Consider the following 25,568-nt stretch of genomic DNA (forward strand, 5'->3'; position numbering starts at 1 on the left):
CCTGCCACCCTGCATCCAAAGTGGCCCGTCACTTGGCCATCTGTGCCTCATTCTCAAATACAAGTGGTCAGCCAGAGATCATCAGCTCCCTGAAGAAAACCAGCAGCAGGAATGAGAAAAGACCAAGAAAAACAAACAGGAAAACTGACCCTGGCAAAAAAATTGAGATAATTACAGAATTCTGTATGTAGCCAAATGATCAGCCAAGCATGCAGGCAAAATAATTTTGGGACATGGAAGAACTCAGAAATTTTTTTTTCCAAGCATCCTTCTGAAGAAATGAGGTGCAGTTTAGCAGGATGAGGGTGAAGGCCAGAAGGAGGAAGACGAGCCCAGCAGGACTTGGTGCAGGGACCCAGGAGCCCAGGAGAGGCCAGGAGGGGTCAGCATCGCTAGCTGAAAGCAGCAATTAAATTTAAAATAAGAAGTCAGTGATGTCCCTCTAACAGCAGAGAGAGATGGGCAGTGGTTGGAAGATAGCTATTAAACTGAAGAAAGGAAGTGCTTCTCCTCTCAGCCAGGAACATGAACACAAACGAGGACCACTGAAATCTGTGTGAGGAAATCCCAGTTCAAAAATGAGAAGTGAAACCACATGGTTGAGGGAATGGTCACTGTGCTGTCCGGCTGGTGGTGCAGAAGAGAAGGCAGAGGACTTGGTTTGAAAACCAAAGCCTCCTGTTCCCCCAGCTTGATGACAGGTCGGCATTGGCATGCTTTTATTGAACGTGCGTTCTGTGCTCCGTACCACGCAGGCCACTGTGTTTGGGGTAAGGACAAGAACACGGAGGTTCATACGACGCCCTCTTTCCTAGGCTTATGGTCTGTCTGGGGGAAAATGAGACCAACTCACGTGAAACCCTAATGACCACAGGGGAAGGTATGATCAAGAGCCAGTGAAAGACTGGGTTTAGAAAGAGCAGAAAGAACATTCCATGCGCTGGGCGTGCAGTGCTCGGCAGGACCAAGAGGGTCCCTGTCCCCACGCACGGCGCAGACGAGGAACATGTACACTCACAGACCTGGTCATCCCCTCAGTCTGGCCCACATTAGGAGGGAAATGGGCTCATTGAAAGTAAGCTGTGGGTGGCATGGCGGGGCCCTGTGAGGAGACAGAGCCAGCCCGATGGAGACTTGGGGCAAGGCCAGTGCTCCTGGCAGAAAGCGGGGGGAGGCCGGGTATTCCAGAAACAGGGGCAGGTAGGGGGGAGGCGCCAGGGCCCAGGCTGTGTAGGGCCTGGCCGGCAGCAGTGGGGCTCCAGGTTTTTTCTGACTGGAGCTCGTGGGAGCAGGTGGGAGGCGGTGGGCCGCAGTGTGTGCCAGGAGAAGGGGGGAGAGCAGCCGAGGGGTTCAGACGAGATCGAGGAAATGCGGGCATGCTCTCCAGGCAGTGGGGTCCATGGCCACGACCCACTCATCTTCCCCGGTGAGGGTCAGTCCTGGAGCAGAAGAGCAAAAACCTGTGCAATGGGTCCTTTGCTGAGTAATCAGGCCTCACCTGGGTAGTGGCCATGAGCACGGACAAGAAACAGGCACTGGAGCGGTCGCAGGGGACCAAGCTGTGAGCCGGCACCTGAGTAAGTATATCAAGAAGAGGACAGGAAGCGGCCTGGAGGGCTCGGGTTGGGGCTGGGAAGGCAGCTGCGTCTGTGAGTTCCAGGAGAGTGGGCCGAGGTGTCCGGAACTGAGAAGTCCGGAGCCAGCAGCTTTGGAGGAGGAGCCGGTGTCTCAGGGTGGCCACACTGAGGTCAGTGTCCTGGCTGGAGAGTCAGAGGGAGTAAGGATTGTCAGCAGACCAGCCCCCGTGAGCCTGGGTGGGGGGCAAGTATGAGATTTAAGAGCCATCTGCACATGAGTGATGGTTGCAGCTTAAGGAGAAGGTGACATTACCAAGGAAAATCAGGAGCAGAAGGGGCACAAGAGCTACCCACTTCTGCAGAGTCCAGGGCAAGAGAGGAGGGGGCAGAGCCATCCATGTGGCCTGGGAGAAGCACACAAGAGTCTGCTTCCTTCTTGGCCTCTGTCTTAGCGTCTTTATTCCCGGTCTGGCACATAACAGGCACGTGACCATGCTTTGGGTGAATGAATCAATGCACAGCACAGATGGGGTGTCAGGTGCTAAAGAGTGACGGGCCAAAGATGAGGATGGAGACATGGTCAGTGGATGTGGTGACCAAGAGGTTAACTGTAGCTGGTGATCATCCATCAACAGGGACAGGATGCCAGGGAAAGCATTCAGGTTTTCCAGCACTGAAGTGGATATTCCTCACTTCTGTGCTGTTCATGGTCCATCCTTCCCCCTCCTTCAGAACACAGCCCTGAGTACTAATGCTCTCCTAGGCTTTTTGCATGTTCTATAGGAACTGTCTTTACTGAAAGAACTTGTGCCTTTCCCACCAGGTCCCAACCATCCTGAACCTTCAGTTAAGTACACCCTGGACAGTGTCCTCCCCTTGGTGTCACACGCACCCTGGCTCATCAGCAGAACAGAGCTCTGACCAACAGATGCTGACTAGCAACTGCATTGAAAGCTCAGAAACGGGTAGCAGGTTTTCCTAGTGTATGTGGAAAAGTGATCCCTGGGATAAATGGGAAGACACAAGAGTGAATTGTTTGGAGTTTCCTTTGGTTTTGTCATCTTGTCCTCTAGAACACCAAACCTCATAAACACAGTCATTAAATCTCCTGTGACAGTCAGCATCTGGGTGGGGGGCAGGGGGAGTGGAGAATCCAGCCTCTTCCAAGTATATAGTGCGTTTCTTGAACTACGCTGTAGCAAAGGGAGGAAATACCACTGTTGGCAGATGAGTTTGGCTGTTGCCCCTTGGTTTTGAGAGTCACTGCTGTTCCGAGACATGCCCTGCATGCCCTGCCTTTAAATGCAGTTGCCATCTAAAATAATACCAGGCAGAGAGCACAGCACGCAAAACTGTCCCAGCCGCTGCGCGCCCCAAAGAATTAACTTACAGGGTGACCCTGCCCGCATCCCTGTGTGTACCTGACCTGAGAATCCCACGGGACAGACCACGACCTGCTGCAGGTGGGGCTGCTTGACGATACAGGAGAGCCCGCCTGCACACGGGCCTCTGCACTCGGCTTGTGTGTGGAGAGGGAAGATGCGGTTCTGCAGGCCTTCTCCTTCCCCTCTGCCTTTTCTGGAGAGGAGGGAGTCTGTGGCAGAAAAGGGAGAGATGACAATTACCTGTTGAGCCCTACTCTGCTCAGATCAGAGGAGGGGGAGCTTGTCCCCCAGCCCCATAGAAGGAAGGTGGCCCAGGAGCAGGCTCCATCCATCCCAACAGGGCCCACCTCTCATCTGGGCCTGAGAGGTGAGCTTGGGTTTCTCCAACCAGAACAGAGGTAATTTTTGCAGCAACCCTCAGAGACTGTGGTTAATACTCTCATTTTTAGAATGGGGAAACTGAGGCTCATATCCAAATGTGTAACTCTCCTCAGTTCACGCATTAGCATTAGCACAGCATTTTCAGAAGAGAAGCTGACTGCCCACCTGCCAGGTAGCTTTGCCCTAATCCAGAAGCCAGCTGGCTACAATCTGAAGTCATGTCTGAGGACACTTCTGTTCTGAGAGGTGAAATTTTAACAACAGAAGCTAGTTTTTAAGATTAAAGCAGAATGCTGGGTAAGGAAAGAAGAGAAAATAACGGAGAACCTTCCCCCTGTATCCAGCCTTTGACAGTTTAACACGGAAGATGCTGTGGGTCCTACAAACAAGGCTGTTGAAGGTTCCCAGATCTGGGTCTCTGCTTCCTGGGTAGACACCTGTGAGTTGGAAGTTCTGAACAGCCATAAACCGGCATCCAGGTGGTCTGTGAGGCCCTCGCCGAAGGCGTTTTGGGATTTATAACCAGACGTTCTGTCATATGGAGCTTCCCGTAGGTTCTTTACTTGACCTGAGCACCACTGTAAGGGCGCCCCATTTCCGAGAGCAGAGGGAGGCCCCCACATCCATTGAGGGGTCCTCAGCCCAGAACGGCTTTGGCTCAGGGGCACAGCTCCAGTGGGAGCTCCAGACACAGGACCTTTCCCAACCGGAAGGGACACTTCTTTAGGACACAGGGCTGGGGTCTCTCAGCAGTGGCTGTCTCCAAGAAGGTCCCTCTCTGAGCTCCAAACCTAGCCCAGTGGTCTTCCACAAGGCCCTGGGCCTGCAGCCTCACCTGGGAATTCTGCAGGAACACAAATCCTTGGGCAATGGGTGACCCACCAAGGCCTCCAGGTGACTGCAGCCTGCTGGAGTTTGGTGAGTTTGTGTTCCTGGGCCCAGGAGGTCGTCTCTCTGTTCTGGACATTGACCACAGCTGGTCAGACCAGGAGGCATTGTTCCTTTAGCAGGTGCTGAGTGAGGACTGTGTGGAAGGGCACACCATCTTGGTAGACTAATTTTAGCCCTCAAGAGTCATCACTCCAGTGAAAAAATAAGCAGGGGGCTCATGTTTTGGAAAGGATGGTACAACACCTCCTCAGAGAAACATGCTGACAGTGGGCCCCTGGACTTACCTGTGAATAACCTGGACTCTCAAAAGGAGGCGAGGGCTGGCTGCTTGCAGTCCAAGCATACTCAAGTGTTGCAAAGCCACAGGGCACCCAGCCATCCCGTGGACAGTCTCGTCTCACCAGGCCCCCAACTGATGGTGACTTCATCCCTGAAAAAATGGAAACCAATTCCAAACATTGCATATTCTTAAACATTGGATCCCATGAGGTCTAACTCGGTGTCAGCTGGGGCCTGCTACTGAGCAAGCGTGCACACATTCTTTATGTTATGCTTTAGGAGCAATGGTGAGAATCACAGTGGTTCTCACCGTGGGCCCCCCACCTGCCTCTGCTTGTCCGGAGCGGCAGTGTCTCCTGCCGGGGGAGGGGGCCCCCGAGGACACCTGATGCTGCTCTGGCTATGCAGCAGCTTTGCGAGCATTCATTTGCACTACTGCCCTTCCTCATTCTCACTTTCTTTTCCCCACCGAGATCCTTCTTTCAGGGGACCCTTGGGAGGGAAAGCAGTTTGCTCATCTAGGAAAGTGGTGTCCTTCTTCCCAGTGAGTCCCTCGTCCTGCTCCTCCTGGAAGCTCCTCCCATGCCTGTCCATCTTGCATCCAGGTGAATTCTTAGTCTGGCAGATTTGAAATGCAGACTTCGCCTCCTAGCTGTGTCTTACCAGGAACATCCATGGACAGAGGAGCCTGAGTGACTGAGCACATATGCACACACACACACGTGCACACGCACGCACACACAGCCACACACACACATGATCTCAGCCAGACAACAAGTAGCCTTTTGAAATTCCAGCATGGATTCTGCCCCAACACCTCCTTTTCCCAAAGGTAGTGTTTTTGGTGTTCTTTTAGCTTCCCTATTCTGAGCATTTCAAAATTCTCACAAACCCAGCATGTTCTGGGGAGAAGCCTGACCTTGTCCAGAACGTCTTACAGTGGCCTCAGTCCCAGGCTGGGGACATCAGGGTTCCCCAGCCAGCCTGAGGCCAGGAGGCAGGAGGTGAAGGACTGCTCCTGGCTCTGCCAGACACTCACTGTGTGGCCCCTAGGTTTGCCGTGTGCCTTCGCTGGGCTGGGGAAAGCTGTCCAGACCAGGAGGGCTGTTAGCGTACAGTATCCAGAAAACTTTTATCTGGACACCCTGACTGAGATATCAGTGGTACCTGCTCCAATCAGAGACCCACTATTGCTGAGCCGCAGTGTGATTAAAAGCATAATAGGAAACCAGTGAGAGTACCTGGAGACGGGGAAGCCACGTGGGGACAGGTCAGGGTGACGTGAAAGAGGGAAGGTGCAGGGGCCAGCTCGGGGGTCTTGGCCCTGTGGCAGTACTGGAAACAGGCTAGGGACCGAGACATTAGACTCTGGGACAGGAGACACGAAATTGGGCAGTGCACGCGTGGCACACAGATCTGACCACAGGGAGTTGCAGAGGCTGCCGGTTGAGGAGAATTTTGGATCTTGGCTGCCTTCTGTTCGTAGTGCCCGTAATTTTGTGTTAAGCGTCTTCCCAGGAATTAGCCAGCAGTCCAGATCGTGAACCTAGGCAGCTCCTGCCACACGATCCAGCTCGCCTACCTCCAGGTCTCACGGGGTGGTCTGCCCTGGCAAGGTATGACAGTCAATGCCGCTTACCAGTCTGGGTCTCCATTCGTCACTGACTCACCCCTTCATTCACTTTCTCTGTTCACACCTTGCCTGGTCTCTGGCTGCCAAAGCCCCTGATCTTCTTGCCCTGTAGCTGTTTTTATACTAACTTTGGACACATTGGAGTTTCTTTTTTAAAAATGTATTGCCCTTTTTCAGTTTTCATTTCATTTGGGAACCAAATTTGCTTTGCCCTTAGCATATCTTCAAGTCTTCGCTGAAATACATTCAGTGACGATATCATTTTTGGACACATGATAATAAGTTCTCACTAATTCTTTCCCAAAGAAACAAAAGCGTCCAAGGGCGAGACTCCACACTGTTCAGTATGAAGCCTCATTTGCGTTTCGTGTAGCATGCCACGGTGCCAGGGTTCTCTGAATGTGGTCCTGGCCAGCAGCACTTGGAAACTTCACAGAAATAGAGATACTCGGGTCCATTCAGCCCTGCTGGATCAGAAACTCTGGGAATGGGTCCTGCATCTGTGTTTTCACGGCCCTCCTGGTGAGGTGGATGCACCTTGATGTTTAAGAATCACTGCCCTTATGAAACAGAGGGTTCTGGTTCATTGGGTGAGCTGCGGGGCCAAGCCTTTGCCTCCAGGAGGTTTGTGGTGCGGCTGGCTCTACTCCATACCCTGCCCCCTTGGGAGCGGGGACACAGAAGGGGGAAGGGGTGCAGTCACCTGGGCTTGGCTTGTCTGGATTAGAACCCTTCCCAGCCTGATGCAGCGTACAGGGCAGTGGAGACCCAGTTCTTGTTCTGGAATTCTTTACTCCAGGGGAGATGGGTGGAGAGACATTTTAGCAATTTAACTAGCAAATAATTAAACACACCAGTGTTTACCGTAACATAAACTCAGGTATGTTATTTTGCAGACCATAAAAGTCTCGTGAATTTTTTTTAAGGAGAAACAGGAATTCACAACCTTTTTCCACTTTTTATGAACTGACTGTGCTTCCCTGGGGCCAGCCAGGGTCAGGGTGACCCTCCTCTGCCCTCAGACAGGCCTGTCTGAAAAAATTTGAGCAGCAGGGTATCTTCCTGGGCTAAATCCCCCTGACTGAGGACTAGGGGGCTCACGCCCAGCCAGCCTGAGTGAGCTCTGGGCTTCCTGACCCCAGCAGAAAAGTCACTATGGTATCTGCCGTGTCTTCTGAGACTGTTGGCTATTCCAGCCGAGATAGAATCATGGACTCACGCAGCTCCAAGGGGAGCATGGGTCGTGTGAAACTGTGGCCATGCCGGGAGGTGTGGGAGCTGGCTTCCCTTCTCCCCATGGCCCCACCTCGGGCGGCTCTGGAGGGGCCTGGCCCAGGCCTCAGTGTGAGTTCCAGGCCCTCCTCTGGGCCTTCACAGATCCCTCCTCCCTAACAGACACTAACGCAGGTATTTGATGACTATGTGGTGTAAGGGCAAATGTAATACAAGCTAGATTGTATTCTTTTTCTCTCCTGGTTTTAAAATATTTGCTTGGGCCTCTGGAGGTGTTGTGAGCCCTCCCGCGCCAGCCTGCTGGGCCTCATGGAGAGTCAGCCCTGCAGGGTGTGCCTCTGAGTGCTACACTCAGAATAACCCAGCACTCTGCTTGTTTAGAAAATCGGCTGTGATGGCATCATCGGGTCTGCGGCCAAAGAAGACCGGTGTGGGGTCTGCAGCGGGGACGGCAAGACCTGCCGCGTGGTCAAGGGCGACTTCAGCCACGCTCGGGGCACAGGTGAGCTCAAGCCTCTGGAAAGGTGGCCCCGGCCATTGAGAGCAGACGGGTGAGCACGGGCCCCAGGGTGTTGCTGCAGCAACCGGACAGCCTACAAGTGCTGTGCATTTTATTGCCCCAAAGCCAATCTTACTGGATCCTCTCTTGCCCAAAGTCCATAATGATCACTTGGCTTCCTTGCATCTTACATGTATGGACCAGTTAATAATAGTTCAGGGGGCTTCCCAGGTGGCACAGCAGTAAAGAATCTTCCTGCCATTGCAAGAGACGCAGGTTCGATCCCTGGGTTGGGAAGATTCCCCTGGAGAAGGAAATGGCAATCCACCCCAGTATTCTTGCCTGGAGAATCCCCAGGGGCAGAGGAGCTTAGGAGCTTGGTGGGCTACAGTCCACGGAGTTGCAAAGAATTGGACACAACTGAGTGACTGAGCACGCACCCACAATAGTATTTAGGGCACCCTGCACTTTAGTCTTAGGATTTCTGAAAGGCAGAGAAAAACATTATAGCCAGAATGACATGTTTAGGTTCTTTGACATGAATGGTCTGCCCCAGTGCTGTGGGTTGGCGCCCGAGGTCCATTCTCATGCAGTGGCTCCCTGTCCCACCAGCCTCCCCCCACCCCCGCCCCTCGCAGCGCGTGCCAGCTCGTCTGTCTGTCCCGCATACAAAGGTGACAAGAAAGACACTTGTCCACATCGTTTTTACCCATGTAAAATGATGAGGTTCTTTTCTGTCTCTGAATTTTCCGTCAATAAAAGGATAGTATTTACACACATCCCTAAACATGCCTGAAGCCCCATGTCCTGGGATGTCCGTGATGTGGCTGCTGGCTGGGACTGCAGAGTCCCTGTGACTCCCGAATCCCAGATGTAGCCCGGCCCCCTCCCCAGGCCTGGAGAAGTCGCAGGGTTCAGCTGATGGGTGGCACAGTCTTTCCACTGGAACCGTCTTCACAGCCTGTGTGTGGGGGCTGCCTTACCCAGAGGTGGGAGAGTTTCTGATTGCCCGCCTGGTGGCTGCCAACTTAGAATGTCCAGGGAAGTAGCTGCTTGACACTCACTCAAGGAGAGGAGCACGAGGCGGGCAAGTCGCCCGGAGGGTGAGTGAGTGTCCCTTCTCCTGACACCGCCGAGGATGACGGCACCAGGATAACTCGCTGAGTGGAGCTGAGCTAGAAGCTTCCAATTCCCAGAGCTGCTTTGAATGGAGGCGTTTCAGGCTCGTTCCCCCTGTACGGGGACAGGATCACAGTTGTTCCCCCTGTCCCACAGAGTGAGCAGAGAGGAGAATCCATGCACGGCTCCCTTTCTCTGTTGGTACAGGAGCCCTGGTCTGGAGCAAAGGCTGCTTCTAGACACCTCACGGAAAGGGCTCCTACTACTCAGACACTCTGCAGAATCCTGACAGCCAAACCAGAGCCACACGCAAGTGAGAATTACACTTCCGGCTCAGTAAGGGCTGGTTTCCGGACTTTGAAGATGGGTGCCCAGGCTGTGGGGCCGGCCTCTTGAGGGAACCTCTGCCTCCTGCCCGGCTCTGACGAAAGCCAAAGAAGCTGCCACTGGAACGAGTCAGTGTGGGGGAGGCGCCCCCCAAAGCCGCACCATCCAGTGCAGTCGCCACAGGCCACCAACGTCCATTCAGATTTTAAATATAATTAGTTTAAATTAAACCAACATAAAACTTCAGTCCTCAGTCCCGTGAGCCACATTTCAATGCCCCGTTGCCACGTGTGACAGGGGGCTCCTGCGTTGAATGTCACAGAGAGAAGTGCTCCTTCCTTGTAGAAAGTTCTCTCGGACAGCAGTGCTCTGCACCTTTGCGGACATCCGCTCTCTGTTTTGTCTGATGCCACTGTCCCTGTTTGGACTCCAGCTCCAGTTGGCCATGAGACTGACCTTGCCTCCTGCTGCACCTGAGCAGCAAGGCTGCTTAAGAACAGACCTCAGCTGCCGGCACGTGTTTGTTACTGACTTTTTTTTTTTTTAAGTCAGCATTAGAACACTTTATGTGTATAAACTGAATGTTGTGCTGAGCTCCAGTAAGCTGAGCTGTGCAATTGCTCCGCTCTGTGGAAGGCAGTCGAGCACAGCCGTTGCCCACGTCTGCCCCCAGGCAGTTCTCAGAGCCCTAAGAAAGGTTCCACCATAGTCCTTTGTAAATGACCACTGTGCGCCACAGAGCTGCCAACCTCAAGAGCGCTTAGATCAGGACAGAAGCACTGTCTTTCCCCCCAGGCTCTAATGCACTTTTTGGCCTTTGATCTTGGCACGAGCACATCCATTCCTCCTATGACGGCAGCGTCCTTCTCTGCTCCCCCCATTCTCCACCCCAGCCTGTGCCTGGCCCCCTGCACACGCAGAGGGCAGGTGGACTGGAAGCCTTCCAGAAGGCAGGTGGAGGAGAGTGGTCCCCACCCTGACATACGACTTAGTGCTCCTTCACTGAAGCCTGACATACGACTTAGTGCTCCTTCACTGAAGTCTTAGCAAACCTTCAGAGGAAGATAAGCTCAGTTAGCTTCATCCACCTCTAAAAGTTCTGTCCTAAATGCTTGCCAAATGTTACACCTTCGTTTTGAAGTCTAAAGCTGTCTTTAACAAATCCTAGGGATTGGGGTCTGTGAGCATCAGCTCATGTCAGTATGGATTCTGTTTATTGAAGATGTGTGTAGAATGCTCACTCACACATGGATGAGTCGCTATCTAATTCAAGTTTCATCAGACACAGACGTGTAATCCAGGTCTGACATTCTGGAATGCACATTCTTGAGATGATGCACACGGCCACCTGTGAGCCCACTCACCCTGTGAACGTTTGTTCAGCGCTGCTGCATTTTAAGCTTGAGTTGCAGAAGTAAAAGTTAACTGTCACTGAGCTGGTCACAGTCAAGGGAGGGCACCCTCGGGCAAACAGCTTGAGCCCACATGTGAGGTGGAGGGGGCTCCACTCGGCTCTAGGGGTACCGTGGGGCCCTAAGTCCTGGTGGGGCTCATCGCCCAGCCCTGCAGACAGATGAGGGTGGCCCCCACACCCTAAAGGATAAGTAGGAATTAAATGACAATGGAGATCTGGGAAGGACATTTCAGGCTGCAGGAAAAACCCAGCTTAGAAATGGCATAAAGCCCTCAGGTTGTGTAACATCTAGGTGACTCCAAGAGTGGCTGGATGAATTCAGAATCTTGTCAGTTTAGATACGAAGGTAACTTTCATCTCTGCCCAACTCTAAAGACAGGAGAGAGGAGGAATGCCTTATCATCCTGAGGGTGAATATCAAAGAAAATACCATACCCAAAAGATAAAGCGGTATCAAATGCAGGATTTTTGCCCAATTATATGAAGTCCTGACCCTTGCCTGAACTCTTCTGGGTCCTTAACCCACATACTTGAGTTGAGGACCCCGAACAGACCTACACAGGGAGAGTGTCCACACCCCCAGGATGCCCGCCTCGGGTGTCCTGGAGAGGTCCCAGTGCAGTGTCCTGAGCTGAGTGTTTTATTGCTCTCTGGCCTCTTGCCTTCCGACTTTGAACAGATGAGGTCTTGGGCCACTTGGCTCTAGGGGAATCCACTTGAATTGGCTATCATATTACTTTTCTGATGGATGGGCTTCAGAATGCACAAGCCTTAGATTGAGTTGAAACAGCTGAGCTTTTTTTAATTTAGAAACTTGAAAGTTCTTGATAGGATGCTTTCATTTCATTCATTAAATTGTCATTTTCACATTATTCCATGCTGCTCCTTGACACTTGAAAGGTGACTGATGTCCATGGACACCCAGTCCAGGACATCTCTGGACTCAAGTCCCCACCAAGAGCTGGCCATGATGCCCCATGGGCTCTGAATCCCTTTGCACTATGTTCTTGAAGAGAACCTTCTCAAACTATCAGCTCTTAAAAAGGAGAATGATGTGATCCAACCCTGTTGAATGTGGATAGATCCACATGTCACATGTTTGTTCAGTAATTACCTTTAGAACCTGTACCTCATGCCAAGTTCTGAGGTCCAGTGTCCAGGTGTGGGGTGTGGAGGTTCCGTGGGGTAGTTTACCGCTGTGCGATGCTGACACAGGCCACTTCTCTGCGCTGACTGTGAACTACAGCATCAGTTCCTGCAACATGCATGTAAACCAATCACCATGTGTTTCTCTTTCTCAGTCAGGAATAATCTTTGTACCAAAGTGTCCACATGTGTGATGGCAAAAGCCATTCCCAGGTGTTTCTCATGTAAGATTCTGGCTATTCCAAGCAGAACTAGTGGTGATATGCCTGGTGTGGGGCTCTTACCTTGCTTATGTGCCTGAATGTTTGCTAAGTAGAGTCAGTGAGAGTGAGTCATGTATGAAGCCGTGGATAAACACATATCGCTTATGTGTAATTGATGTATAAGACTGATGACCTAATAGAAAAGCTATGGAATAAAACCAATTCTAAGTCTATAAAAGATAAAGATTCATCGGATTAGGGGCCATACAGAAACACATGTCAGTATGCCAGGGACACGTCTTCACTCTCCTCAGCCCCACCTGGCACTTTGGCAGAAAATGCTAATATTTACCAGAGAGTGGAAGTTTCCGTATTACATGGTTGGGCTTCCTAAAAGGCGGGGGACACTTAACAAGACGCTCCTGGTCTTCGTGCTGGAGATGAAGGCCATGGCTTTGTTCGGCCCACCGGCACTGACCTCACATTCTGAGAACTGAGCCAGAATATTAGCCAGACTCCTGGGCTTCCCAAATCATTTTCAACTGGAACCAGAGAAACCATCAGGAATAAACATAAAGACAGTAATACTCTGATAAACAACTTTTGTAAACAGCAAAAACTAGAAACTTACACAAATGCCTCCCCATGCATTTTTAAAGATTATTACCCCTCCCAAAAGAAAAAAAACTTTGATTTTTTTTTTTTTGTACATGTTTGATACAATTGTTCAAAAGTGTCCCAGTCAATGTAGCCAGGGCATTACCTATGTTCCATCATGGCATCTTATCAACTAAATGGTTTTCTTCCAAAGAAAGTTAATGCTCCTGAAACCTGTAACAAGGGGAAAATATGATCTAAATAATCTACATGTAAAGTTCAGACAAAAGGTATTTTGCAGAGAAATGTGCTTATAGCCTGGTGATATTAATTATTCAGAAAATTTGAGGCAGGTTTAAGATCAACATCATTTTAAGGTCAACATCATTTTGAAGTTCTTCCTGACTACTTGTCCTTTTGGCGAAAATTACATGTTCTCTTAGAATAATGGCGACAGTATTAACTTTTATCCATGGCTTCCTCATGACACTAAATTGTGTCCCTCTAACTGGATTTCTCCTGCTTAATGGCAGAGACTAGAATGGAAAATTAAATTAAAGATAGTCTTGCTGTCTTCCCTAAAGTGTGACTCTATCTTGTGAATCCCTGGAGTAAACCACCCCCACCTTTCATGCCATCAACAGAGTGATACCTGGCATCTGCAAAGGGGAGACATCTGGTATGAGGGATGACAAGGGGCTTCCGGGCTTGGTAATGGGACTCTTTCCCTTGCTGGTCACTCTTTATGCCAACCTTGGGATGGGCTTTGGGCTCTGTTGGGGACAGTGCATGAGAGATGGTTTCCTTGGTTTGTGGACAGAGGCCCTGCTTTTCACTTCAGGGATTTTCGCTTTCATTATTCATTACTTCATGTCATGAGCAGAGAAGCTCATCTTAGAAGGAAAGGTTAGCAGAGCCCAAGCACAGCAATGCCCTGCCCCATTATTCAGGGATTACCTTTATTCAGACACAACTGGGCTGTGTGTCTGCCCTGAGCTCTTTACTCCCCATCAGCCTCTGTCCACTAGGTGCTTGAGAAAGGAAAGGAAATAGGTGCCTTCTAAGTGCTACTACGGGTGCCAAATCTAAGCTTAAAAATAGGCTGGTGAGCACACACTTAGTGCAGATGCCCCTTGCTGTGGAATGTAGAAATTTAACTGATTTGGACCTCAGCAAATACGTCTGTTGCCTTTGGTTCTGCTGGTGATGCTAACACCAAGATTTGTTAAGCACAAAATAGGAAAAGTCCATGTAACAGCAGCAATTTTCGGAGATCCTGTTACCAGGTCAGTTTAATGATTTAAATGGAAATTTCCTCAAAAAAGGTTTTAATCACCACCAACCCTGAACAATTTTGTGTTCATTTTTGACACTTCACTATCTTCTATGCCTGGAATCCAATGAGTCTTCAAACTCCCCAAGAAGGAATACTTTTCTCTAAGAGAGATTTGTGATATAAAATCCATTGCTGTGATCCTCAAAGATGTTTTTTTTTTTTTTTTTTTTTGCATTCCTGAAGCAAAAATTGTTTTTAATCAAAAAACCTTGTCTCATACTATGAGGCTCAGCAGTAAAGAATGCAGGAGATGTGGGTTCGATCCCTGGATTGGGAAGATCTCCTAGGGAAAGAAATGGCAACCCACTCTAGTATTCTTGCCTGGGAAATCCCATGGACAGAGGGGCCTGGTTGTCTACAGTCTTTGGGGTTGCAAAGAGTCAGACTCAACTTAGCGACTATACAACAACAACACGCTGAAAGGACTGGAAAGTGAAGGGGCTGTGCCTGCAAGTTGGTGCTGCTGCCCTTAAGTGAGTGGTGGTTGGAGGGGATCGCCTGGAGGACCATACCCCCACCTGGTTCAAGAAGTCATCCTGCCTGCCTGGGAATCAGGGAGGATCAGGGCACAAGAAGTAAACAACTCATACCGGACTGTGTTCACATCTGTGAAGTCTTCCTAAGCATAAAACATTTATTTGTAGGCATCCAAGACTGGATCTTTAGTAACAATGCCAAAATACTTGCTATCAAGACTCAAGGACTCCACTAAACTTTCAGTCTAGGATGGCTGGTTGAACACAGGTGTTTATCTCCTTGGCTTTTCATGATCACCTTAAAATGAATGAGCAGGAACTTATTAAAAGGTCTAGGGAGAGCAAGCTCATATCAAGTTGATGTTCATATGTTGTTTGAATGAGAATAAATAGATTTGGTTTAGATCTAGTAAATAAGCAAACAAGCACAACACACACCACCACAGTTACCTTGGAGGAGAAAGGGAACACGGCAGAGCAGATCCTGATACTCTTACATACACCACTGTCACTCACATTTTAAGGGGCAAAATAAGTTGCATGGTCACATAATTTTAAGAGGTCAAGGAAATGCATTCCTACCATGATTCCAGAGAGAGACCTGACAATATTTGGTGGCCAGCCCCATGACACAGCACCTCTAGCAAACTTCTCTGCCTTCTGGTATTTTGGTTGCCAACACGTGATATCATTCCCTGGCCCCTAACTGAAAGCCAGTCCTGATAAGCAGCAAACACCATCCATGTACGGTAGACCCCCTTATCCCTGGGGGGTACCTTTCAACACCCCCAGTGGACGACTGAAAGCATAAATGGTCGGGGGCCCTATATATATTGGGTTGGCCAAAAGGTTCCTTCAGGTTTCAACATAACATCTTATGGAAAAACCCAAATGAATTTTTTGGTTATTCCAATACTATGCTTTTTTCCCCTACAAATACACAACCTGAGATAAAGTCTAATATACAAATTAGGCACAGTAAGAGATTAATAATAACTAATAAAATCAGAGAAGGCTTAGAACGATTACAATACTATCCTGTAATACAAACTATGTAAATGTGGTCTTTCTCTCTCAAAATATCTTACTGTACAAATTTAATGCCTTTTCCATCTTAATTAAGCACTTAGCATGCACTGTGGCCATAAACTTTTGCAGTTTGAGATGTGACAGCAAATTTCTTTTTACCTTGTGCACAGTTTTATAAATGGAAGATTCATTCTTACCATAGATCTTAGCAACCTAAGCATATGATTTTTCCCCCCTTTCTTTGTTAAGTCTAGAACTTCCACCTTTTCACTTAAAAAGAACTTTACAGCTTCTCTTTGGCATGTGCAAATTTCCAGCATTACTACTCTGGTGCCTTGAGGCCATTATAAAGTAAAATAAAGATCACTTAACTGTTGTGAAACTGCAATAGTCAGTCTGATAAGAGATGGCTACTAAGTGACTAATAGGCAGGTTATGGTTAACAAAGGGATAATTCACGTTCTGGGCAGGATGGAGTAGGACTGCATGAGATTTCATCACGTTAGTCAAATGGCATGCAATTTTAAACTTACTGTTATTTCTGGAATTTTCCATTTAATATTTTTAGACTACAATTAACTGCAGGTAGCTAAAACTACAGAAAGTTACACTGCAGATAAGGAGGTTACTGTATGTAGAGGCAACTCATCTGTGGCATCCTTCTCAGAAGAGTCTGCAACAAATGGGAGAGACCAAGATAACTGAAATGTGAAAAACAAGATAACTCAAATAATAGAAGTTCCGGATCTCTAATAACTATTCTTAGAAATATTTGAGAAGTGATTTTACTCAAAAAACCAGTACAGAGTGCCATGAGAAGAAGCAATCAGAAAACAAAAAGGAGATCTCAATTATTAAAACTATGACTATCATATTAAAACCTTGGAATAAAAAGCACCATACATAAAGAAATGACAAATGACAGAAAAAAATATATGCAAGTCTAGTTAAGAGTTTCAGTCCAAAATATATTAAATACACATTAATAGATAAAAATATATTTTCAAGTCTCTTGCTTATAAATAAAAACAACAAGCCAGTAGGAGAATGGACAACACTTGTGAATACGGTAGTTAACTGAAGAGAAAACTCAAATGACCAATATGCTCAGATGCAGATCCACACTGGAATGAGGGAAGCGCACATTACATGTTGATATCATACTGTTTCACATCTTACACTAGCAAATATCAAGAGGATTGATGATAATATCAAGTATCTGTACATGTGAACCAACATGTATTCTCCTATAGAATTGGCTAACTTCTTTATTAGTTAAGGCATTATGGAGAGCAATTTGGTGTACATTTAACATTTAAACTGCATGTATATTCTTTCAGTAGACAGATTTATTATTGACCTCTGTGTTGAATAGAATGCAGGTGAGTCAAGACAGTCTAGGTTTGGTTATTTTTGGTTTTAGGCTAAACCTGTCAATATCTGATCACTTTTGATCTACAGAAAAAGTCAATATTTACACTTTCCCACAGTGGTAATGATGTTGTCATCTTCACTCTAATGCACAATTAGAAAACAAGCTTCTTTCTCTAAAGCTGACTTCTTGGAAACAGTCCTAGGACTTAGCACAAAGCAGTAAGTTTTACTTAAGAAATACTCAATTTGCATGTATGTTGAACAGTTTCAATGGTTCAATGAAGACCTACAAGACCTTCTAGAAATAACACCCAAAAAAGATGTCCTTTTCATTATAGGGGACTGGAATGCCAAACTAGGAAGTCAAGGAATACCTGGAGTAACAGGCAGATTTGGCCTTGGAGTACAGAATGAAGCAGAGCAAAGGCTAATAGAGTTTTGCCAAGAGAACACACTGGTCATAGCAAACACCCTCTTCCAACAACACAAGAGAAGACTCTACACATGGACATCAGCAGATGGTCAACACTGAAATCAGATTGATTACATTCTTTGCAGCCAAAGATGGAGAAGCTCTGTACAGTCAGCAAAAACAAGACCGGGAGCTGACTGTGGCTCAGATCATGAACTCCTTATTGCCAAATTCAGACTTAAATTGAAGAAAGTAGGAAAAACCACTAGACCATTCCACTATGACCTAAATCAAATCCCTTATGATTATACAGTGGAAGTGACAAATAGATTCAAGGGATTAGATCTGATAGACAGAATGCCTGAAGAACTATGGATGGAGGTTTGTGACATTGTGCAGGAGGCCATGATGAAGGCCATCCCCAAGAAAAAGAAATGCAAAGAGGCAAAATGATTGTCTGAGGAGGACTTACAGATAGCTGAGAAAAGAAGAGAAGTGAAAGGCAAAGGAGAAAAGGAAAGATATTCCCATTTGAATGCAGAGTTCCAAAGAACAGCAAGGAGAGAGAAGAAAGCCTTCCTCAGTGATCAGTGCAAAGAAGTAGAGGAAAACAATAGAATGGGAAAGACTAGAGATCTCTTCAAAAAATTAGAGATACCAAGGGAAATTTTCATGCAAAGATGGGCACAATAAAGGACAGAAATGGTATGGACCTAACAGAAGCAGAAGATATTAAGAAGAGGTGGCAAGAATACACAGAAGAACTATACAAAAGAGATCTTCATCACCCAGATAATCATGATGGTGTGATCACTCACCTAGAGCCAGACATCCTGGAATGTGAAGTCAAGTGAGCCTTGGGAAGCATCACTATGAACAAAGCTAGTGGAGGTGATGAAATTCCAGTTGAGCTATTTCATATCCTAAAAGATGATGCTGTGGAAGTGCTGCACTCAATATGCCAGCAAATTTGGAAAATGCAGCAGTGGCCACAGGACTGGAAAAAGTCAGTTTTCATTCTAATCCCAAAGAAAGGCAATGCCAAAGAATGCTCAAACTACTGCACAATTGCACTCATCTCACATGCTAGCAAAGTCATGCTCAAAATTCTCCAAGCCAGGCTTCAACAGTACGTGATCCATGAACTTTCAGATGTTCAAGCTGGATTTAGAAAGGGCAGAGGAACCAGAGATCAAATTGCCAACATCTGTTGGATCACAGAAAAGGCAAGAGAGTGCCAGAAAAAACATCTACTTCTGCTTTATTGACTATGCCAAAGCCTTTGACTGTGTGGATCACAACAAACTGGAAAATTCTTAAAGAGATGGGAAAACCAGACCACCTTACCTGTCTCCTGAGAAATCTGTATGCAGGTCAGGAAGCAACAGTCAGAACTGGACATGAAACAACACACTGGTTCCAAATTGGGAAAGGAATACTTCAAGGCTATACATTGTCAACCTGCTTATAATAACTTATATGAAAAGTACATCATAAGAAATGCTGAACTGGGATGAAGTACAAGCTGGAATCAAGATTGCTGGGAGAAATATCAATAACTTCAGATATCCAGATGACACCCCCCTTATGGCAGAAACAAAGAACTAAAGAGCCTCTTGATGAAAGTGAAAGAGGAGAGTGAAAAAGTTGGCTTAAAACTCAACATTCAGAAAACGAAGATCATGACATCCAGTCCCATCACTTCATGGCAAATAGATGGGGACAAAGTGGAAACAGTGAGAGACTTTATTTTGGGGGGCTCCAAAATCACTGCAGACAGTGACTGCAGCCATGAAATCAAAAGATGCTTGCTCCTTCGAAGAAAAGTTATGACCAACCTAGACAGCTTATTAAAAAGCAGTGAAATTACTTTGCCAACAAATGTCCATCTAGTCAAAGCTATGGTTTTTCCAGTAGTCATGTATGGATATGAGAGAGGGACCATAAAGAAAGCTGAGCACCGAAGAATTGATGCTTTTGAACTGTGGTGTTGGAGAAGACTCTTGAGAGTCCCTTGGACTGCAAGGAAATCCAACCAGTCAATCCTAAAGGAAATCAGTCCTGAATATTCATTAGAAGGACTGATGCTGAACCTGAAACTCCAATACTTTGGCCACCTGATGCAAAGAACTGACTCATTTGAAAAGACCCGGATGCTGGGAAAGATTAAAGGCAGGAGGAAAAGGAACGACAGAAGATGAGATGGTTGGATGGCATCACCAACTCAATAGACATGAATTTGAGCAAACTCCAGGAGTTGGTGATGGACAGGGAGGCCTGGCGTGCTGCGGTCCATGGGGTCGCAAAGAGTCGGCCACGACTGAGCGACTGAGCTGAACTGAACTGAAGGTATGTTTGACCCAGCAATTCTCACAGCTGATGTGTGTGACATTGTATATATGCATAGATAGACGTGCAAAGCTGTTCATTGCAATTTATGATTTTTTAACGCTTTTGCAGAGGTTTAATTCACATACCATAAGATTCATCCGTTTAAGGTGTACAATTCAAAGGGCTTTAGTAAATGTACAGCGTTCTTCAGCCATGATCACAGTTATCCCAGAAAGAAACCCCACACCCGTTAGCAGTCATTCCCCATCTCCCTCCCCCTACCCCAGCCCTAGGTAGCTACTTTCTGTGTCTATTTGTCTGTTCTGGACATTTTCTATAAATGGCATCATACAATATGTGATCTTTGTGACTGGCCTTAGTAATTTAGTATAGTATTTTCAAGTTTCTTCCATATTATATCATTTATCAGTGTTTCATTTTTTTTTTTTTTGCTAAATCATACCCATTGTAAAAATGGATTTCATATTTTTAAAATGTGAATGTAAAAATACATTCATTACTTGGTGGACATTTGAGTTTTTCTGCTTTTTTGGTTATAATGAATAATGCTGATATAAACATTTGTGTATAAGTTTTTATATGGACATATTTTTCATTCTTCTTGGGTATATAATATATAGGAGTAGGATTGGTAGGTTGTATGGTAATTCTGTTTTTCCTGTTTTGAGGAACTATCAAACTCTTCTCCAATATTCCTCTACCATTTTACATTCCTACTAGCAGTAAGTGAGGGGTTCAAATTCTCCACATTCTCTCCAGCACTGGTTATTGTTTATCATTTTTATTATAGGTATCCTAGTAAGTATGAAGTGGTATCACATTGTTTTGATTTGTATTTCTTTAATTACTAATGAAGCTGAGACTCTTTTCATGTGCCTTTTGGCCTTTCATGCATCGTCTTCGGAGAAATGTCTATTAAAATACTTTGCCCATTTTTAAATTGGATTGTTTGCCACTTTATTATTGAGTTGTAAGGTTTCTTTATATACTCTGGACATAGTTCTTTTATCAAAATGATTTGCAAATATTTTCTCCCAGTGTATGAGTTTGCCTTTTCACTTTCTTGATGGTATCCTTTGAAGCACAAAGTTTAAAATTTTAATATGATCCATTTTCTTTTTTTCCTTCTGTTGCTTGTGCGTTTGTTGCCAAAACTCAGCCTCTGTTCACTGGTGCTGAATAGAAATGCAGACCCAGAGTTTTGGATGAAGTAGAAAAGAGTGGATTTTATTGCTTTGCCAGGCAAAGGGGGCCACAGTGGGCTGCTGCCCTCAAGATTGTATGACCCACCCTGGAGGGGATGGTGAGAAGTTTTTCAGTGTTCAAGGAACAGGGCATGATCAGCTTGTGGACAATTCTTGGGTTGGTTGGCATCAGGGTGAAGTTTCAAGCATTATCAATTTTCTGGTTTCAACCAGTCTAGAGTCTGTGTTCTTGTTGATAAGCAGTTTTCATCTGGAGGGGTCTGTTTCCCAGACAACTTAGGAATGTGTGTCAAGCCTTTATCTATGTCATTCAGGGAAGTGGGAGTTCGGTGATTCTGCTATGTGGCAGAATTATAGTCTGAATCGTTACCAGTTCCCTAGCCCAACAGCCATTCTTCATTTTTGCATCTTCACATTTCCCAGTCATTAACTCTTGAATCAGCATTGTACTTCAAAAGACAAGAATACAGGGACTTGTACAGTTTCACTTTTGCTATCTAAAAAACTAGTGCCTAATCCAAGGATACAAAGATTTCTTTCACTGTTTTCTTCTAGGAATTTTATAGTTTTAGCTCTAAGATTTAGGTCTATGACCAATTTTAGTTAGGTTTTTATGTACAGTTTGAGGTAAAAGTCCCTCTTCATTCCTTTGTATGTAAATATACAGTCATCCCAACACTGTTGAAAATAATGTTCTTTCTCCATTGAATATTCTTGGCATTTTTGTTTTAAGAAATCAATAAGGGACTTATTTCTAGAGTCTCAATTGTATTTCATTAATAGAAATATCTGTCCTTAGGCTAGTACCACGTTGTCCTGATTACAGGAGCTGACTAGGACTTTGAAAGCAAGAATTGTCAGTCCTCCAACTTTATTCTTTTTAAATATTGTTTTGGCTATTCTGGATCCCTTGCATTTGCATATGAATTTGAGAATCACCTTGTCATTTTGGGGGGAAAAAAATCTGGAATTTTAGTAAGGATTTTGTTTAATCTGTAAATCAATTTTTAGGTATTCCCACCTTAACAATGTTAAGTCTTCTGATCCCTGAACATGTAGTGTCATTCCATTTATTTATATTTTCTTTAATATCTTTCAACTAGATTTCTGTAGTCTTTGGTGTAGATATCTTATACATCTTTTATTAAATTTTTTCCTGTTTGTTTTTAATATTAAGTCAAGTGTTTTTCTTAATTTCATTTGGAAATGTTTAACCCTAATGAATACAAATGCAGTCAATTTTTGTATATTGATCTCATATCTTGCAACCTTGCTGAACCTGTTCTATCAGATCTTAATGGCTTCCCTAGTATTTTTCTATATATAAAGTCTTGACATCTGCAAATAGAGATAATTTTACTTCTTCCTTTCCAATTTGAATGCCTTTTGAAAATCTTTTTCTTGCCTAATTGACGGAGAGAGAACTTTTAGTACAGTGTTGAACAGAACTGGCAAGAGCATTTCCTGAACATCCTTTTCGTCTTCCTGATCTTAAAAGTAAACCATTAAATATTTTACCATTAAGTTTGATGTTAGCTGTGGGTTTTTTATAAATGCTCTTTATTAGGCTGAGGAAGTTTCCTTTTATTCCTAGTTTGTTAAGTATTTTCATCATGGAATAGTATTAAGTTTGCCAAATGCTTTCTCTGTGTCCATTGAAATGAAAAAGTGTTTTGTCCTTTTTCAGATAAATTACATTGGTTGATTTTTATATGTTGAACCAACCTTGTATTCCTAGGATAAATTATCTTTGACCATGGTATATAATCTCTTTTTACATTGTTGAAATAGGTTGCTAGTATTTCACTGAGGGGTCTTGTGTGCATATTCATATCAGATCAGATCAGATCAGTCGCTCAGTCATGTCCGACTCTTTGTGACCCCATGAATCGCAGTATGCCAGGCCTCCCTGTCCATCACCAACTCCCGGAGTTCACTAAGACTCATGTCCATCGAGTCAGTGATGCCATCCAGCCATCTCATCCTCTGTCGTCCCCTTCTCCTCCTGCCCCCAATCCCTCCCAGCATCAGAGTCTTTTCCAATGAGTCAACTCTTCACATGAGGTGGCCAAAGTACTGGAGTCTCAGCTTTAGCATCATTCCTTCCAAAGAAATCCCAGGGCTGATCTCCTTCAGAATGGACTGGTTGGATCTCTTTGCAGTCCAAGGGACTCTGAAGAGTCTTCTCCAACACCACAGTTCAAAAGCGTCAATTCTTTGGCGCTCAGCCTTCTTCACAGTCCAACTCTCACATCCATACATGACCACTGGAAAAACCATAGCCTTGACTAGACGAACCTTTGTTGGCAAAGTAATGTCTCTGCTTTTGAATATGCTATCTAGGTTGGTCATTACTTTCCTTCCAAGGAGTAAGCGTCTTTTAATTTCATGGCTGCAGTCACCATCTGCAGTGATTTTGGAGCCCAGAAAAATAAAGTCTGACACTGTTTCCACTGTTTCCCCGTCTATTTCCCATGAAGTGATGGGACCAGATGCCATGATCTTCGTTTTCTGAATGTTGAGCTTTAAGCAAACTTTTTCACTCTCCACTTTCACTTTCATCAAGAGGCTTTTTAGTTCTTCTTCACTTTCTGCCATAAGGGTGGTGTCATCTGCATATCTGAGGTTATTGACATTTCTCCTGGCAATCTTGATTCCAGCTTGTGCTTCTTCCAGCCCAGCGTTTCTCATGATGTACTCTGCATATAAGTTAAATAATCAGGGTGACAATATACAGCCTTGACGAACTCCTTTTCCTATTTGGAACCAGTCTGTTGTTCCATGTCCAGTTCTAACTGTTGCTTCCTGACCTGCATACAGATTTCTCAAGAGGCAGGTCAGGTGTTCTGGTATTCCCATCTCTTTCAGAATTTTCCACAGTTTATTGTGATCCACACAGTCAAAGGCTTTGGCATAGTCAATAAAGCAGAAATAGATGTTTTTATGGAACTCTCTTGCTTTTTCCATGATCCAGCAGATGTTGGCAATTTGATCTCTGGTTCCTCTGCCTTTCTAAAACCAGATTGAACATCAGTAAGTTCACGGTTCACATATTGCTGAAGCCTGGCTTGGAGAATTTTGAGCATTACTTTACTAGCGTGTGAGATGAGTGCAATTGTGTGGTAGTTTGAGCATTCTTTGGCATTGCCTTTCTTTGGGATTGGAATGAAAACTGACCTTTTCCAGTCCTGTGGCCACTGCTGAGTTTTCCAAATTTGCTGGCATATTGAGTGCAGCACTTTCACAGCATCATCTTTCAGGATTTGAAATAGCTCAACTGGAATTCCATCACCTCCACTAGCTTTGCTCATAGTGATGCTTTCTAAGGCCCACTTGACTTCACATTCCAGGATGTCTGGCTCTAGGTTAGTGATCACACCATTGTGATTATCTTGGTCGTGAAGAATCTTTTTTGTACAGTTCTTCTGTGTATTCTTGCCATCTCTTCTTAATATCTTCTGCTTCTGTTAGGTCCATACCATTTCTGTCCTTTATCGAGCCCATCTTTGCATGAAATGTTCCTTTGGTATCTCTGATTTTCTTGAAGAGATCCCCAGTCTTTCCCATTCTGTTGTTTTCCTCTATTTCTTTGCACTGATCACTGAAGAAGGCTTTCTTGTCTCTTCTTACTATTCTTTATAACTCTGCATTCAGATGTTTGTATCTTTCCTTTTCTCATTTGCTTTTCACTTCTCTTCTTTTCACAGCTATTTGTAAGGCCTCCCCAGACAGCCATTTTACTTTTTTGCATTTCTTTTCCATGGGGATGGTCTTGATCCCTGTCTCCTGTACAAAGTCACGAACCTCATTCCATAGCTCACCAGGCACTCTATCTATCAGATCTAGGCCCTTAAATCTATTTCTCACTTCCACTGTATAATCATAAGGGATTTGATTTAGGTCATACCTGAATGGTCTAGTGGTTTTCCCTACTTTCTTCAATTTAAGTCTGAATTTGGCAATAAGGAGTTCATGGTCTGAGCCACAGTCAGCTCCTGGTCTTGTTTTTGCTGACTGTATAGAGCTTCTCCATCTTTGGCTGCAAAGAATATAATCAATCTGATTTCGGTGTTGACCATCTGGTGATGCCCATGTATATATGATATAGCATATTTTCTAAAAGTGACAATTTTGAAATAACCTTAATGTCCTAAATGACAATTTTTAAATAACCTAAATCAGTAGGGGAGTAGTTGCATAAGCTACAGAGCAATGTAAATGAAAAATAAGGAGAGCTATATATACATGGATAGAAGACATAGCCTGCTTTTCTTAAAAAAATGTGGTATAATACAATACTCACATGCTTTTCCTAACACTTAAATAAAATATAGACAAAACATATACTGTGTGATATTTTCATATTTGTTTTGTGTAGACATTGGTATAAGCAGTAAAATATCTGAATGAATATACATCAGACTGATGGTGGCAGTTCCCACAGGGGATCGGAGTGGGATTTGCCTGTATTAAAATTTTTATAATGGGGAAATATACATGTATATTTCTGTAAATTTAAAATACATAAATGTTTACAAACATAAAAATTAACTCACTGATACATATAAACCCATGTCTTAACAAATTTTACTGTGATCCAACCAGTCCATTCTAAAGGTGATCAGCCCTGGGTGTTCTTTGGAAGGAATGATGCTAAAGCTGAAAACTCCAGTACTTTGGCCACCTCACGTGAAGAGTTG

The 25,568-nt window shown here is 45.2% G+C and overlaps 1 protein-coding gene across 1 annotated transcript in view; it reads left to right on the top strand.

The window, feature by feature from the left end:
• ADAMTS17 (ADAM metallopeptidase with thrombospondin type 1 motif 17) overlaps nt 1–25,568 on the top strand; it is a 394,605-nt gene that overhangs the window by 273,567 nt on the left and 95,470 nt on the right. The window contains exon 15 of the mRNA XM_055555537.1: nt 7,761–7,881. Coding sequence (XP_055411512.1) covers nt 7,761–7,881 — 121 coding nt within the window. The remainder of the gene's footprint in view (nt 1–7,760; nt 7,882–25,568) is intronic.

Source organism: Bubalus kerabau, chromosome 19 (assembly GCF_029407905.1).
Source record: "Bubalus kerabau isolate K-KA32 ecotype Philippines breed swamp buffalo chromosome 19, PCC_UOA_SB_1v2, whole genome shotgun sequence".
Taxonomy (NCBI): Eukaryota; Metazoa; Chordata; class Mammalia; order Artiodactyla; family Bovidae; genus Bubalus; species Bubalus kerabau.